Source organism: Camellia sinensis, chromosome 13, assembly GCF_055761805.1.
Source record: "Camellia sinensis isolate YWXY chromosome 13, ASM5576180v1, whole genome shotgun sequence".
NCBI classification, from domain to species: domain Eukaryota; kingdom Viridiplantae; phylum Streptophyta; class Magnoliopsida; order Ericales; family Theaceae; genus Camellia; species Camellia sinensis.
The window spans coordinates 141,221,919-141,240,402 of record NC_138973.1 but is presented as its reverse complement, the minus strand read 5'-3'; the positions used below and the strand labels follow the sequence as shown (position 1 = coordinate 141,240,402).

Sequence of the window (18,484 nt, the reverse complement as noted above, 5' to 3'; positions counted from 1 at the left end):
TAAGCAAAGTGACTTATTTACAATTGGACTATAACATGGTCCTGACAATGTGGTTCTGTTAGCTCCCTGTGTGCACATATAGCGGATTAGTGAAGTGCTTTTAACAACGAAATCATTCGTTAATAAACCGAACAGTAATACCTTGTGGGGTTTGCAAGGAAGATCCTACCATTTCTTTTCCCTCCTATCTATTAGACCGCCTCCGTGCAGTGATATTTCATTGATTCTGTAGAAGATAAGCCATTGGTGCTTACTGTTACTATCTGGCCACAAATCAGGTCCATCTGGTGGCATAAGAGTGCCATCAACCTATAAAAGAATGTAAGTACCAAAAGACATAGGTCTTTTTTACCATTGGAGTCTTGAAGAAAGTTTCAAGAGGAATAGAATGACAACATTAATTACTTGGAACACAAAACCACTTTGACAAGGACCAGTGAAAATTGTGGATTGAATCATGAGGGAATAACTGTAGGGAACAAGGAGGACCATTGACTCAAATAAGCAGGCCATGTCCCACGCTGTTTTGAATGCCTCTGTGTCATCTGTTATTCCATCCCCCATAGCACCAAATTTTCGTACATAAAAAATACCAGTACTTGAATTGTAAGAAGTTCCGCCAGTAGTTGCTGCTGTTGTCCAGAACCAAGCACACTGTTGTTGCTGCTACTGCTGTCCAGAACCAAGCACACTGCTGCTGCTGTTCTCCAGAACCAAGCACACTGCTCCTGCTGCTCTCCAGAAAAATGCTGCAGCTACTAACCCAGACACCTTCTAACCTCAGCAATTACACCCAGTAAACAAACCACACCAGTTGCAGCACCCTTTACCTCAGCAGCTGCAGCACCTGATTCAAATTGATCACAAAATCATGAACTGAACAGCATCACTAGTGGCACCATATTCCAAAATTTTCTCTCCTTCATCTTGAGCTTCACCCTATCCCACCATTGTTTAGACTTTATGAAATTATTATTTTTTCTTTTTTTGACTTTGCAATTATTCATAGATCAGATAAATTATTTGTTATAAGATCTTGTATTTTATTTATTTATTTATTTGTTGCAAGTTTACTTGAGGCATTTAATTTTCTATCAAAGAAATTGAGCCTTCTCAATGACATTCCTTTGATGTTATCAACTGTGTAGCCTCTAGTTTATTATTTTATATTCTAATTTCTTTGTTGGTATAGGTATTCAAAAATACATTTAAAATGGACAAATCTTGGATGTTCAAGGATAGAAGATCAAAAGACTCTGAGAATGGAGTTGAACAATTTCTTAATTTTGCTATGATCTGTGCAAGTGATCTTCAATCCATACGTTGTCCTTGTAGAGTCTGTGGAAACTTGAGAAGCCAACCTATTCGAGAGATTAGATATCATCTCTTTTTCAATGGTGTTGACCAAAGTTATACCACATGGATATGGCATGGAGAAGCAGTCACTAGTGGGACATTACCATGTTTAAATGAACAAGATTTTTCCCAACAACAATTTGACCTGTCTCCCACAGACATTGTAGCTGAAATAATAGAAATGGTTCAAGATGCATACGATCATTGCACGGCTGATCCTGAAGTGTTTAAGAAATTACTTGAAGATGCCGAAAACCATTGTATCCAGGTTGCACAAACTTTACCAAGTTATTTGCATTGGTTAAACTGTATAACTTCAAAACTACGAATAGCCTATCTCACATTGGGTTTTCAGACCTACTGACGTTGTTGGGTGATATGCTGCCATTGAACAATGAAATACCATCATCTATGTATGAGGCTGGGAAGATGTTTGCTGCATTGGGAATGAGATATGAGAAAATACATGCATGTCCATATGATTGCATACTCTATAGAAAGGAGTACAAAGATGCAACTTCATGTCCTACATGTGGTACATCCAGATGGAAGTTGAAGAAGAATTCCACTGAAATAAGAAAGGATGTGCCTGCAAAAGTTTTATGGTATTTTCCACCTATCCCAAGGTTTCGAAGGATGTTCCAATCAGCAAAAATAGCGAAGGATTTGACATGGCATGCTCACAAAAGAGATTATAATGACACAATGTGTCACCCAGCGGATTCTCCATCATGGAAGTTAGTAGACCACAAGTGGCCAGATTTCGTTGCAGAGCCAAGAAACCTTCGATTAGCTATTTTGCAGATGGAATAAATCCACACAGTTCCCTTAGCAGTAGGTATAGTTATTGGCCAGTTATAATGATTACCTACAATCTTTCACCGTGGTTATGTATGAAGAGGAAATTTATGATGTTATCATTGTTAATATCAGGTCCACAACAACCTGGTAATGACATTGATGTTTACTTGGCACCACTAATTGATGATTTGAAAATGTTGTGGGAGGTAGGTGTTGAAGCTTATGACGCTTATAAATAAGAACACTTCAGGCTGAAGGCTATATTGTTGTGGACAATTAACGACTTTCCAGCATTAGGTAATTTAAGCGGTTGTACTGTAAAGGGATATTATGCATGTCCAATTTGCAGTGAAGGAACATGTTCTCACAGATTAAAATATGGTAAGAAGAACACATATGTTGGCCACATAAAATTTCTTCCACGCTATCATCCATATCGGAGGCAAAAAAAGGCTTTTAATGGTGAGCAAGGGTTTGGATTAGCCCCAATACCATTAACTGGGGAGGAGATATTAAATAAGGTTGAAGGGCTTGTAACCATATGGGGAAAGAAAAATAAAAAAGCATTACATGTTGGTGGTACAAAATGTTGGAAGAAGAAATCATTATTCTTTGATCTTGAATATTGGAAGTACTTACATGTTCGACATAATTTGGATGTTATGCATATTGAGAAGAATGTTACTTAATATTCCAGGAAAAACAAAGGATGGAATTAATTCCCGCATTGATCTTGTAGAAATGGGTTTGCGTGAAAAATTGGCACCACAAATTGGGGAGAAGCGAACATACTTGTCTCCAGCATGTTACACATTGTCTAAGGAGGAGAAAAGAAGAGTATGTACAACATTATTGGAATTGAAGGTTCCAGAAGGATACTCTTCAAATTTGGGAAGTCGTGTATCAATGCAAGATTTGAAACTTTATGGTCTAAAATCACATGATTATCATGTATTGATGCAACAGTTACTACCTGTGGCAATACGATCTGTGTTACCTAAGCATGTGAGACATTCCATTATCAGGCTATGTTTCTTTTTTAATGCTATTTGTAGCAAAGTGGTGGATGTGGGAAAATTAGATGAGATTCAAAAAGAGCTTGTGGTCACATTGTGTTTGCTTGAAAAGTACTTGCCACCTTCGTTCTTTGATATCATGGTGCATTTGACAGTGCATCTTGTTAGAGAAGTTCGACTTTGTGGACCAGTTCACTTTAGCTGGATGTACCAATTTGAGAGGTTCATGAAGATCTTAAAGGGTTATGTTCGTAATCATAATTGTCCTGAAGGTTGCATTGCTGAAAGTTACATTGTGGAAAAAGCTGTTGAGTTTTGTGCAGGGTACTTATCTGGAGTGGATGCAATCGGGATTCCTTCGAATAGGAACATGACACTTGATGATGATATAGAAATTGGAAGGCCTTTATCAAGTGGTTATGTTGTTACTGTTGATCGTAATGAATGGGAGCAAGCACATCGCTATGTGTTAGAAAATACAAGTGACATTCAACCATACATTGAGTAAGAATATTTCATGTACATTTTTGTATAATTGCATTCTCACAAGTTAGAGATTTATCTCATAATATATTGCTTTATTGATGATTTGATAGGGAGCATATGGCTTGGTTGAAGCTAAAATATCATCGTCAATCACAAAGTCAAAAATGGCTACAAATTGAGCATAATAAAACATTTATGTATTGGCTTCGTGAAAAGGTATTGGGGTAATTCAACATATATCCTTTTCTAATAGCAAATATTATTAAGAAAAAGTTACCTAACTATTCAACCATATACAGGTCTCAACGGAATTAAGTGGCCAAAATAATATCTCAAATAACCTGAAGTGGATAGCACAAGGACCTCGATTGGATGTTATAAAATTCCCTGGCTATATCATCAATGGTTGTCGTTATCACACAAAAGATCAGGATAACTCACGAGTTAGCCAAAACAGTGGAGTTAGTTTAGTGGCACCAACAATGCATGTGACAAGTTACAAGGATAAGAACCCAGTGTTTACTGATATGAGTTACTATGGAGTTATTATTGAGATATGGCAACTTGACTACAATATGTTCAAGATTTCGGTATTTAAGTATGATTGGGTTGACAACACAAACGGAATTAGAGTGGATGAGTTGGGTTTCACATTAGTTGAGTTAGGGAGGATAGGCCATAAAGACGATCCCTTCATTTTGGCTTCCCAAGTTAAGCAAGTTTTTTATATACAAGATCAACTTGATCCGAGATGGTCAGTTGTGCTAGAACCTCCTCAAAAACAATATTCTTGTGAAAAGGATGATGAGTTCAATGATTTTTGTATAGAGCATCATGGCTTTACAAAAGTTTTGCCAAAAGTTGAATCATTAGATGTGGTTGATGATTCTATGTCATCTTACATGCGAGGAAATTGTGAGGGAACTTTGCTCGATAATCCATGATGAAAAAAAAAAAATGTCTTTGTAAGAATGTATGTCTAAGTATTGTATTTTCATGTTAAAATGTTTGACTTATATTCATTTTCTTCATGTCTTTATATTTAATTGTCTAACTATTTGACATTTTTTCCTTAAATTTTTATTTTATTTTATTCACAGGATGGATACTTCTCATGTCCTGCCTACTGATGGAGAGGATGCATGGTTACCAGCAATAGAACCAACATCTAATAAAAGAAAAGACAGAGGTTCGACAACATTACCGGATGTCATAAAGGATAGGAGTTTTGGTGTACGAAAAGCCATTGACTATAACGAGAATGGTCAATTGATTGGAAACAATTCAATCAAATGTTCAAGCTATCTTGGGGTGTTGGCTCGCACAATGATTCTGATATGCTATAAAGACTGGTTTGAGGTGCTAGCTGAACTGAAAGAAAAATTTTGGAGTTGTGTGGAGGTAAGTAAGACACTTAAACATGTATTTAAGTGCAATCAAAATTAGAATTTTATAACGTTATATTTTTTAACTACTCAGTTAACATACAAAGTGGATGAAAGAAGTAAGAAAAATGTGTTATCTTCAATTTGTTCAAAATGGAGGACATTCAAGAAAGAACTTACCAAGTACATATGTGAAAACAAGTCCAATCCTAAGATCATATCAAACCCACCAGCAATTTATGGATTCATTGAACAAAGACATTGGGACTCATTTCTTGTAAGGCGACTATCAGAAGAGTTTAAGGTAAAAATAATCAAACTTTAGTTATTTAAAATGTCAGTATTAAATGCTAGACCCATCAAACTTCGTATAGTTCTGTAATAACAGTGGCATGCCCCTTGTAATCTTGTAAATTTTATGTTTTATTTTATGACTTATTCACCAAAAAAAAAATATTAAATGCTATACATTTGGATTAATTTTGTGTGTTACATTTTCAAAGATTTTGAGCCAGGTTCAGAAATGGAGACGAAGTCAAAATAAGTATAACCATAGAATTAGTCGAAAGGGCTATGCTCGCTTTCAAGAAGACTATGTAAGTAGTTATAAATTTTATTATTTAATAACAATTTTGATATCATTATTTTGAAAAATTGATGTATGTTTAATTGACAGAAACGTATGATCGGATCTACTGAAGATTTGGATAGAAGCGTTCTATGGAAAAAGGCTCGTCAAAATAAAAATGGAGAATATGATGACAAGACAATTATGGAACAAGCTGCGAGAATTGTAAGATATTTGTGTGTACTGATTGCATTTACTTTATATTTATCTTAACTGTTCATCTTTCTTATATAGTAATGTAATATTGTAGGATGAGTTGACCAAACAAAAAAGTGATGGGAGTTTAAAGATTGAAGGATGCAATGACATTCTTACTATGGCATTGGGTCCTCCTGAATCTTCTAGTCGAGTAAGGGGTGTGGGAAATTCTGTCACACCTAGCACCTACTTTCACTTGCCTAGACGTGGGAATCAGTCACATTGGGAAAAAAAGTGTAATGATCTTGAGGCAGTGGTGGTAAAATTGCAAGCTAGGCTTAGTGCAGTGGAACAACAAATACCATATACACCAGAATCTAAACATGTTAGTTCAAACATCTTGGGAAGTGGTTATGAAGGAAATTTTCAGCCTGATTTTCTCTTAACAGAAAACAGAGTGAGAACTAAGGATGACATTCCACCCCAAGCTCTTACCCAAAAGATTATAAAGGTGTGTAGCATTTAGAACACCTAAAGTTGTTATATTTTCTAATACTGTTAGTAATTTTATTAGTGCTTTTGTTGTTATCTGTGTGTTTGTTATAGAGCAAATGTTCAAGCACATTGAAAAGTGGTGGTAGAGGCAATTTTCAGCATGATTCTTTATTAGCAGAAAATATGGTGAGAACTAAGGACGACATTCCACCTCAAGTTTCTAAACAAAATAAGAGAAAGGTGTGTAGTTTTTATCTATTGATGTTATAATTTCTAATATCGTTAGTGCTATTAGTAGAAGTTACATTTTTAACTTTGTGTTGTAGGGCAAACCATGTAAACTCGCGATAGGTTCCATTGAAAATATTGTTGCTTATGGTGCAGTGTATGAGAGAATTGAACACAATGAAGCCATTCATACGGTGCCATTAGGAGAATCCAATGTACGTGTGTCTGTTGAAATTGTTATTCAAAAAGATGCCCCTCTTCCTATACCTATCCCAGATGAGATGCTTATTGTTGGAGAAGCAGTGGGATTTTTTGTTGCTTGGCCCAAAAATCTTGTATTGGTCGGTGATGAGGTAAAATATTCAAACTTAGAAACTTTATTACAATTTATTAAAGTTAAAGTTGACTTATATTTGTTTATTTTGAAAATTTTAAACTTAGGGAGCTTTAATTAATGTTGAATGTGGAAAATATCAAGAGTCCATTCAATCTTTTGTTTCATTAGTTGAGCATATCAAGTACGATGAAGCCATAGACATTCCACTAGAGAAAGACATATTTGGGGAGGAGATCAATATCCAACTTCAAAGAGTAGACATGGAGTACATATGTCATGTAAAAGAATTATCTGTTACATGTATCATGTTATACATAAGGTAAGGAAAATTTGCTACATCAATAGTTATTTCTGCAGATTTTATGAATTACGAATTTAATTAAAATTTGTTTATTTTATTAGTCATCTCCATCAAGTGTTGAAGGCTTCCAATTGGAGGAAACAATTTGTATTTGTTAACCCTTGTGTCGTTAATGGAAAAACTATGGCTGGGGAAAAATCAAAATCAGTGTTGCTTGCAAGAAGATTAGAGGAGGCTATGCTAGAACAATCGGTTTTAATTCCTTACAATATTGGGTAATTATCTAAAACTATTTATTTTATGTGTTCAAATGATAATAAACTTATTAAGCTTATACTTGTGACTTGTTTAATTGTAGGTACCATTGGATATTGTTAGTCATTGATCTAACATTGATGATTGTGTACTTACTTGATCCGATTAATTCTAAAATAAACACAAGCTTTGAAATTGTAATAAACACGTAAGTTTGGCTAGTTCGTACATTTTTAAGCAATTTGAGTTACTCTAAAAATATTTTGACATTTGAAATTTCTTTTGTAAAGTGCTTTGAAAATTTATGAAACTACCCAAAAGAAGAGGAGGACCAATCCAGTTTGGAAAGTAGTTCAGGTAATGAATATCATTTTCTCTAATTTTATTATACTTATATTATGCTAATGATTGTTCAGCTTGATCGTAACACTTTATATATAGTTTCTAATAATAATGAAAATGCTTTTATGTAGTCCCCGCAACAACCTACAAACGTGGAATGTGGGTTTTATGTAATGCGGTATATGAAAGACCTCATTAGAGATCAAAGCATCTTAAGAAAACAAAATGTGAGATAAATTCTAAACTTTTATTACTATTATATTCATGATACTTGTACATCTTCTTCATTATCTAATTGTTTGTAAATAAGCTCTTGCAATTCAATGGAAAAAAGACTTACATGGAAACCGAACTTGATGAAGTGCGAGTTGAATGGATTAATTTCGTACTAAAGAATATGAGTTGAAATCCAATGTAAGTATGATATAACTTTCGTTCTTTAAATTACTAATCAACAATTTCTTTAGTTGGTAAAGAATATATAATCACTTTAATATTTCATTTTAGATTTGTTGATTTTATGTATATTTGGCTTTATGACTTTAAAATATCTGCTCATACCTTGAAGATTTTCATTTTGGATTTATTGATTCTATGTATATGTCATATTTATATTTGGTAATCCAAACATTTTATATTAGTAACAGTCAAAGTTGTTATTCATTTTCTATTGATGCAGGAGATGAAGAGTCAGTGTGATGAGAAAATGTTCGATTTTGTCTTTTGTAAGTCTCTACAAAAATATTGAATTAATTTGTGTTTTTATTTTTCAGGTCAGAAATTTTTTAGAGAAATGCAAAATATGGTCAAAGAATTCAACAACTTAGTTTTTTCAAGTTTTTTTTATTTTTTAATATATGTAAGCATAGTTAAAAACTTTTTTCTAATTCCTTTGTATACACTTTTCGAACATTTAACTTTCATTTATGAAATATATGATGTTATTCCATTCAATATATGATTGTGATTCAAAATATAGTATATAGTGTGTATTACATTCTTCAAATGCATGTAACATGTGATTTTATCTGATTATTAATCACGTGTTTTATTAGATATTAATCACACTTAAAATCTGTGATATAAATGTTTATTATCACAGGTTTTATTAGTTATTAATCACACTTAAAAGATGTGATCTAAATGTTATTAATCACACTTAAAAGATGTGATCTAAATATTTTTAATCACACTTAAAATGTGTGATCTAAATATTATGAATCACACTTAAAAGGTGTGATCTAAATGTTATCAATCACACTTAAAAGGTATGATCTAAATGTTATCAATCACACTTAAAAGGTGTGATCTAAATATTTTTAATCACACTTAAAAGGTGTGATCTAAATGTTTTGAATCACACTTAAAAGGTGTGATTAAAAATGACCCCACACTCCCAAATATCACACTTTAATAAAACTAAAAATGTGTGATTAAATAACAAACATCACACAAAAAAAGTGTGATCTTTATCTGTTTTTGTAATAGTGCTAGCTATATATTATATAAGTAAAAGTGAATTTTTGTGAGGAGCTTTGTGAGGACTCTAAAATTTTATAATAAATTTGTGAATTTGTATAATTAAAAAATAAATTTAAATAATATTGGGATTACAATTACATTATAATCCTAACATTATTTACACAGTGTCTTCAAGCACAGGTATATGCTAGTATATATATATATATATAGTGAAAATAATATATATACAATATTCACTAACAAAACATAAGAAAATAAAAAATTATGATTATCAAATCATCTTATTTTATTATTAATTTTTTTTTTTGAGGGGTGAACAATATATGATTTGATCAGTAATATAAAAAATTAAGGTTGAATTTTAGAGAACTTGACAGATCCGTAGTAGATATTATGGATCTGTCAAGTTCTCTGAAATTCAATCCTAATTTTTTAAATAGATATGGTGAAATCACCATATATTGTTACCATAAACTGATCATGCATTCAACTTACACAAATTAATTCAATAAAACGTGCACTCCACAGCATATTGCATGCGCACCCATACCATGGTTAATCTGTGACGCTCATGAAAACTAACCCATAATCTATAGAAATTTTAGTTTGTCACTTGAATGTAAAGGACAATTTGACAATAAGGTTTTGTAAAATATTTTTGGTGAAATAAACGAAACCTAAAATACATCGGACTTGATATGGTAGTAGCTTGGCATATAGATCATTTAATATTTATTTTTATTTTAATAAAAGCATGCCATGAGCACATTTAAAGGGAAAAAAAAGAAAAAAAAACCTTTTCTTGCATGGTGGCCTTGGTCTTGTCCAAGCCAGCCTTGGCAGAGGTGACAACATTATTGGCCGCCGTCTCCTTCGCGGACGCTGCTGCATTCTTTGTTGCCTGCATTTTCAGTCTCTCTTTCTCTTTCTCTGTAATTTCAAATCTTAATTCTTAAAAATCACCACACTTTCGATCAATGGCAAAGACATTGGTGGACCAACTTTCAATAGACCCAGATGATTTAGTGCAGGCTTACCACGTGGCACCAAAACTAGACACGTGGAGTCGCATGAGGTAACCTTGGTGGACGTTGGGACACCTGTGCAAACATGTCGGTGCAGGATCGTGTTGGGATGAGAAGGTAACTGTTTGTTTTCCATGTTTGGTAATAATTTAGTATTTTCAGAGTAATATGTGATATTATTTATAGGATCTAATTTTTGTAGAGCACATATCATGGATTGGGCAGTGGTATTCATGTTCATGAGTTCATTACAGATCTTATTTTAATGATGTAAATTGTTTGGCCTTGTTTGGTTTTTGAAATTTTTATGAAAAAATAAAAATTAATTTCATGAAAGTAAATATCAAGAAACAATTTATTTCTAGTCTTCGAAAATATAAAATAATGTAAAAATGACAAATGTTTTTTTAATTTTGATTTATTTAACCAAATTAATTTTTAATTTTTTTCAGAAAAATTTCTAAAACAAATTTTGAAAACCAAATCAAACATGGCCTTTATTTTGTCGAGACCATCGTATATATCATCATTAATAAATAAAAAATAGTCAATCCAACAATCGCAATTTATTCAATTTATTACATTTGTTTTCTAAAAATTGAATGATTAATGTGTTTTTAAAACGAAATTATCAATTATTATTATTTTTGTTTATAACAAGTGCAATAAATTGAATAAGTGATGTGTGCGTGCTAAAATCTTACCACAACAAAATTCTGATCTTCCTCCTAGAATTATGGGAACAAAGCCGTAGAGCATACAGTCCAGATCCATGCTTGAAAAAAGTGAGCAGAATAACTAACTCATTTGCTTGTCAAACGGGAATTTTGAGAACAAAGCCGTAGAGCACTCAGTCTAGATCCAAGTATGAAAAAGTGAGTAGAATGACTAATCCAATTGCTCATCAACCGGGAGGACTCTCCGATAATAAAGTCAGTAAACAAATCTCTCAAGATAATTCAACAAAGTAACTATAATACTTAAACAAACCCATGGGGGTGCCTCTGATATATAGAGTGTCCTATCTCTCATAGTGATCATGCTCATGTTAAACTCTTATACCCTTAAGGAATAACAAATCACCTAGGATTCCCTCTGCCCTAGTTAAATTAAGATTAACCTCTCAAAACAGTTTCATGTTATCCAATCTAGGGGTCAACATCTGCCAAGACTCTTGTCCTTCACCATTTATCTTGACCCTGATGTGGATCATCCCAACATCTCGGCTAACGACACTTTGCTACGTGGTACCTCAGCTTGAGAACCTTGCTATATAGATAAGACGAAAATTATACACACACATGAGGAATATTAGATTAACTTATTTATTATTTTATATATATATATATATATATAAATGACAAATACAAAGTATTCTATAAACTGAATTGTCCAAATCATTAAAAAATATAACATAGCATTTAAAAACTTTCCTTCACGTTGAAACTTTACTTGGTGAGAAGTTATTTAATGATCTTTGAGTAATTCTATGACATTTATAGTGACACATGCCTTATTCGGTTTTACCATTAAAATAAAAATGATGAATTTTATTATTTAAACAAGCAGTAATTAATTGGGATACAGTTTGTATTTATCTAGTTTCTTTTACGTGGTAGTTTCGTAGGGAGAGCTTCTATTTGCACACACCAAATCCCCTCTTTGCACATCTTTCTCACTACACACACCAAAAAAACTAATTCCTAATCATTCCACATCTACCCTTACACACACACACACACACTCCCCCAAACCCTCAAACCCAGCTCTCCCAACGGTGCAAATGCACCCATTAAAGCTGCATCTCTCCTATTGCTCTCCCAACAGTGCAAATACACCCATTCAAGCTGTGCTGCATCTCTCACATTACTCTTTTTCACACATTACCCATCTCTCCCCGTAGCTCCCTGCTTCACACAGCTTTCATCCCCAAAGCTGCATCCATCAAGAAGCATTGAATTCCAACACATTTTCAATCCTCATTCGTAGTTAGGTTAGTTTACTTTTCAATCCTCATTCCTATTTGAATTTGTAATGTAGAGTTTTGTATTAAACCATTTTCAAAATGAACAAGTTGTTCGGAACTGGTTTTCCGAAAGTAAACAATTTGTTCGGACGTAGAAATCTGAAAATAATCATTAATTTCAACAGTAGATTTTTGAAATTTTTTCATTGTTTCGACAATCAACTTCCAAATATTTTGAATTTGGACAACACTCAACTTCCGAACAGAATATGTAGTTTCGGTTTTCAACTTCCGAACAGTTTCCCCCCCCCATTCTTTTGTATATTCTTGTTTCAATTGTATAGTCATTAAACATATTCTTTTTTGCAGATAATATGGATTCTGAATGTCAACAACGTGTCCCACTATAGCGATCCCGGTTTTCCCTTCATTGTTTAATTGTATTTCAGACTCGGTTCCGTGGATGTATTGTTGTCTTTTTCCTGTTTCCATCCTTTACTCTTTGTATATGAGTCTTTGGTCGTGTTGGGTAGGTTTAAAACAGGTTTGTTGTGTTTGGAAACCAAGGGTTGATGTCCATTTAATTCCAACTAGTGTCTATTAAATTTTCATAATGGTTCATTCAATTCGAATTAGTGATCCATTCATATTCCATTAGTGGGATTTTATGACAAACTTGTCCATTCATATTTCTAACTAGTGTTCATTTAATTCTAGTTAGTGTTCATTTAATGCTAGTTAGTGTTCATTTAATTCTAACTTGTCCTTTCATTTTCCAATTAATGGGCTTTAATAACAACCTTTCAATGTCACTTGTTCATCTTCCTTTTGATTTCAAAACCCTAGAACCCATCTTCTCTCTCTCCCTACACACCTTCTCTCTAGGTTTTCATCTCCCTCTAGTGTAAATCTATACTAAGTCCTTTGTAAGAAAGGTAGAGTGGGTTGAGGGCTTCATTTTTAATCTGAAAGTTTGGCGATTTGGAGCACTTTGGTTTTTGGCCTTCATCTTCTCCATTTGGTCTCTCCATTTGAGGTAGGGATTTCTTTGTTCCTTTTCAATACTCCGTCTATAGATAGACATGTGGTAGTTTTGTATTGCATGAAAATCATATCCGTGTTGGATTTGTTTGAAAATCATGAGGGGAACCTAGGGTTGGTTGTTTGAGAATGGTTTTGTTATCACTGACTGTGGTTTGGACTAATTAGAGAGTAAAATTAACATGTTATTGTTGAAAGAAGAGAAAGCCCTAAATTATATTTTGATTTGGTAAAATAAAAAGGATTTACGGTTGAACAATGTTGGTAAATTTCTATTGTTAATATGAGTTGTGTAGAAGGTGTTAACAGTTAAGGGATTAATTATGGTATTGGGGTTATTTTGAAATGAACGTATTAAATCAAGTTGGGTTATGGCTTATTATCCATGGAATTGATTTTGTAAAATGAAGAGAATGTAATTGGTTTTGTGAAAAGGGAAAAGTGTTTTTGGAATAAGTGATGGAACATGTTGACTTAAGAAAATTATGAAGTTGATCTTGAAAATTGTAAATGAAATGTTAACTCTATGTGAGTCTCGGAAAATAAATTTGAGAATTGAACTATTGTATCATGAGTGTCGAATACACACATTTGGGGGTTTTATCCTTACCTATCGTACTAGTGTCGTTGTTGGGTTTAAGGTTTGCTTGAGAGTCGAGTCTCTTTTATTAGGTCTACTGAATACATGCATCTAGAGGTTTTGTCCTTGGTCATCGGTGGAGGATGACATTGTTGCGTTGAATTGTGATGTATGCGTTACACTTATGTTGGTTAAACAATATTGAATAGTTTATGTGTATGTATTACACTTGTTATTGATGCTTTGTTGTATTGAGGAATTTGTATATGATAATTGTTTATATACATTGTGTTGTGTGGGAGGAGATAGGGGATGTACTCCACGGTTTAGGGGAAGATAGGGGATGGACCTCTAAACCAGAAACTGATTGACATTGATACAGCACTACAATGTATATCATTTGTGAAGTATAGAAGTGTTTTTGTTTGATATTGATACAACACCAAAATGTGTATCATTTGTGAAGTATGGAAGTGTTTTTGTCTGAGATTGATACAGGACTAAAATGTGTGTCTATTATGAGGTATGAAATGTTTAAAATGAGTTATTATCTTGCTTATCGCTTTGGCATATCCTTAGCTACTGTGCATATAGCCGGTAGAGCAGAGTTTTAATTGTTATCGTCATTGTATCTGAGTATGTTATGGGTTGCGATGGTTATAGTTTTGAAAGGCTGAGCTGCCTCATTTGTGGATTATATACATGTTGATGATTTGTTATTTCCCTTTTATTTAAGGCATGCATGTATTGATATGAATGTATTAGGAACAAACCAAAATGCCATTTTGAGATTTTGGAAAGTGTGAAGGAAAATGGGGTATTTGTGAACATGTTCTCAAAAAAGGCCATTTTGTTGTAAGTACGGAAAATGGGGAAAGAGTAATGGGCTTGGTGAAATTGTTTTTTTTCTAAAACTGTTATAGTCATGAAAGTTTGGAAAAATGGGTAATTAAAAGGAAAGAGGGTGAACCGCTTATAGCGTTGAATGAAATGGCTGTTTTCGAGAAAAGTTCATACTTATGTATATTTTGTATAAACCGCCACATTACTATTCTAGTATGAGATTGAACATTCATGATCATAGCTATCTGTAAGTTGTTATTGTTGAGGATCATGTTGAGATCTCTACTAGACTATATGTTCATCCCACGTTGTTGAATCTTTTTCAAGTGATAGCCAGGATGTGCTACAAGGTTTTGGATCTTCTTATTTGTTGGCCACGGGGCCTCTTTTGTGTTGGCGGAATGCCATTTATGAAAAAGGGTTATACCCTTCTTCTTGACTTTTAATGATGTAAGCCCAAGGGCAATTTATTTAGTGTTCTCATGTTATATTTACTTGCATACGAATGAGAGCAATGTTATTCACTTCTACAAGTTGAATATACGAGTTTATTTTCGCATGTTATCTCTGAAATTGAATTAAGTAAGTGAAATTGGTAATACTTCGAGTAATAAAAAGTGGGGCGTGACACCCACCTATTGCTTCAAATAGACGACGTCGTGAATTAGATGTTGACCATGAACGGGGACGAGAGCGTGGCCGAGGACGAGGTCAAGGTCGTGGTCGAGGTCGTGATCCAGTTTCGGTAGAATATGATATCCCCAGTGCCAGTCAAAGTCGGAGCCGAAGCCAAAGACGAGTTCAAGGTTATGATATGCCTGACATTGCTATGGAGGATGCCTCTTTACCCGATTCTCCTACTGTCCAGGAAGAGAACCTTACTCATGCTTTTCTAGGTGGACCGACTGATCCATTAATGCTGCGGAGTTTCAATAATCATGTTGCTGCAGTTGTTTGGCACGAGGAGGTAAACATTCCTGAGTACAAGTGAAATTTTTTTTTTTTTTGGGTAAATAAGTCATAAAATAAAACATGAGAATGAACAAGATTTACAAGGGGTATGCCCCAGGCCCTACACGCACTATACAAGAGAAAGCAAAACCAAGAAAAGCAAACATAAATAAAAACCAGACGCAAAATGTTCAAGCACTATATCTGAGAGAAATAACAATTGAACAAAAGCGAAGAAACTAACAAAAACTAATAAAGAAGCAAATAACAGCTAAGATCCAGTCATCCACATCATCAAAACAGTAGCAATCAAAATATCCCATCCAGGTATCACACAACCCTGAACCAGCATAGCCTTGAAACAAACTCCCCACGGGATGTAACAGGAATCCCAAAAGGAGCTGGAGAAGAAACCAGCAACTAATGCATGCATCCAGCAGCTTAGTAACAAGTAACAAAACGTCTCTAGTACATCCCACTAGAGCAGACAAAATACGAATGTAGCTATAGTAGGTATAAAACAAAAAGAAAATAACAGATAGCTTATAAACAATCTGAGTTTTTCGGACGGCGCATGCAGTAGCCACTCCCATAGACCCATTCCTCACTCTAGCCAACTTCAAAGACTATAATTGCAACTTGAGATGACAGGCCTTAGTTGAGCAACGATGGATTGTTTGTCCTAGACAATGTAGAATGACCTGCCAGGACAGCAGAGATATATAGAAAACATTATCAGTGAGATAAAGAAGACCCAAGACAATGTTTGCTAAATTCACATTATGTGGGCTCACAACACTCAACCCACAATATAAGACCTCACCACACTCGGAAAAGCTTCCTTAACCTGCACATAATGGTAAGCTTATAAAACATATAGAGACTAGTTTCACTCAACCCATAGAAGTTTGAGGAAATAATAACTATTTGTCTCACCACACTCAACCCACATATAAAATCAAGCTCCATAAGAATACACCTACACATGTAACAGATAATTAGATTAACACTCAATATCATGCTCACAATCACTCGACTCTCCCTATACTGAACTCACATCACTCAGCAGCGCTCCCACCACTGCAAAGATGGGGCTTCAGGATGGAAGTAGGAAGATTCCAATGCATCAGGAACTAATTATCACCTGCTGCCATAGGAATATTGCTAATAGACAACATTCTACTCCTCACCATCAGCACAATAGAGGTAATAGTAACCTCAACCGGCTTGCATTCTTTATTAAAAATTATGTTATTCCTTTCAATCCAAACATAGTACACAGTGTAGAGAAATGAGAGTCTAGTAATGATAGATTTCAAAGACATCCCTTTACTCTCACTATGGACAATCGTAACAATTTCAGGCCAAGGCACATTATTCCATTGAACATTGCATTTACCTTGCATTGCAAGCCAAATTCTGTATGTGAAAGTGCAGTCAAAGAAAAGATGTGAATGACTTTCATCATGATCAAGGCAGAATGGACAAGTTGGTCTACAAGATATACCAAACAGTTGGAGTCTATCACTTGTATTCAACCTACCATAGATAGCCATCCAAACCACAAAACTGACTTTGGGAATACTAGAATGGCCCCAACCAAATTGTACCAAGGAACAGTATCCTGCTTATTTCTCCACAACTCCCAAGAAGATTTGATAATGAATTCATCATCTGGGTTTAAGGACCAGATAGCTTTATCTAACTCCAAAGGTTTAGGAAAACTACTGTTAGGGGTTTGGAAGGTTAATTCCCTAAGATCCCAAGAGTTAGGAAAAGGCCATTTCCAGGAACCCCCTACAATAATTTGACTAACTTTGGAATTCCCATTTAAACCAGAGTCATACATGATTCTGTCACCATACCTATCCCAAAGAGGGCCCAGATGATGCTAGTTGTCATACCACAAAAATGTATCCTGATCATCACCAATCCTATGTCTAATAAGAGGGTAGATAATAGGCCTAAGCGAGAGGATTTTCCTCCAGACCCACGAAGGGTCATTAGGTATTTTGATCTTCCAAAAACACCTCCCCTTGATGAGATAGGATTTGACCCATTGGCACCACATAGATTTTTCTCCTCCTAAAAAGAGGAACCAAACATGTTTGGCAATGGCAGCCTTATTCCAAATCTCTATAGATTTAAAGCCAAGGCCACCCTCTTTCTTATGAGTGCAAACTATATCCCAAGCAATCTTCGCACTATGCTTCCTAAGATCCGTGCCAGACCAAAGAAAGGCTCTAAAAAGATACTCAATCTCCTTAATAACTTTCTTAGGCAGAATAAACAAGGAAGACCAATACACTTGCATGGAGAACAAGATGGTCTGGATAAGTTGTGCCCTACCAGCATATGAGAGAAATTTGTTGGTCCAACTACCAATCCTCTTGGTGATTTTGTCAACAAGTTGATTACAATCCAAGGCTTTCAACTTGGTAGTGATAAGGGGCACTCCAAGGTATTTGACAGGAAGTGTCCCCTCAGTAAAAGTGGCAATTTGAAGGATACCCTCTCTCAACACCTTATTACACCCAGAGAAATAGATATTGCTCTTGCTAGGATTAGGAGTGAGGCCAGATAGTGAGCTGAACTCATCCAAACCTTCCATAATCAACCGAACAGTGTTAACATCGTCTTTACTGAGATCATAAGATCATCGGCAAAACAAAGATTAACAATTCTAGTTTTTTCACATCTCCAGTGAAATCTGAAGAGAGGATGCTTAGATTTTTCATCCAAGATCCTAGAAAGGCCCTCCATAGCCAAAACAAATAGATAAGGATACATAGGATCTCCTTGCCTAAGACCTCTAGCCCCTTTAAAGT

General features: G+C 34.5%; 1 protein-coding gene and 1 pseudogene across 1 annotated transcript; both read left to right on the top strand.

Annotated features, from left to right (window-relative positions):
* The first annotated feature begins 1,213 nt into the window (after positions 1-1,213).
* Positions 1,214-4,603, top strand: LOC145805745 (uncharacterized; annotated as a pseudogene).
* Positions 4,604-6,644: 2,041 nt separating this feature from the next.
* On the top strand, positions 6,645-8,004 carry LOC145805744 (uncharacterized). The gene is made up of 4 exons (XM_082900937.1): positions 6,645-6,886; positions 7,530-7,634; positions 7,717-7,783; positions 7,900-8,004. Exons 1-4 carry the CDS (start codon positions 6,747-6,749, stop codon positions 8,002-8,004), a joined length of 417 nt encoding a protein of 138 aa, XP_082757063.1. The 5' UTR covers positions 6,645-6,746.
* The last annotated feature ends 10,480 nt before the right edge of the window (positions 8,005-18,484 follow it).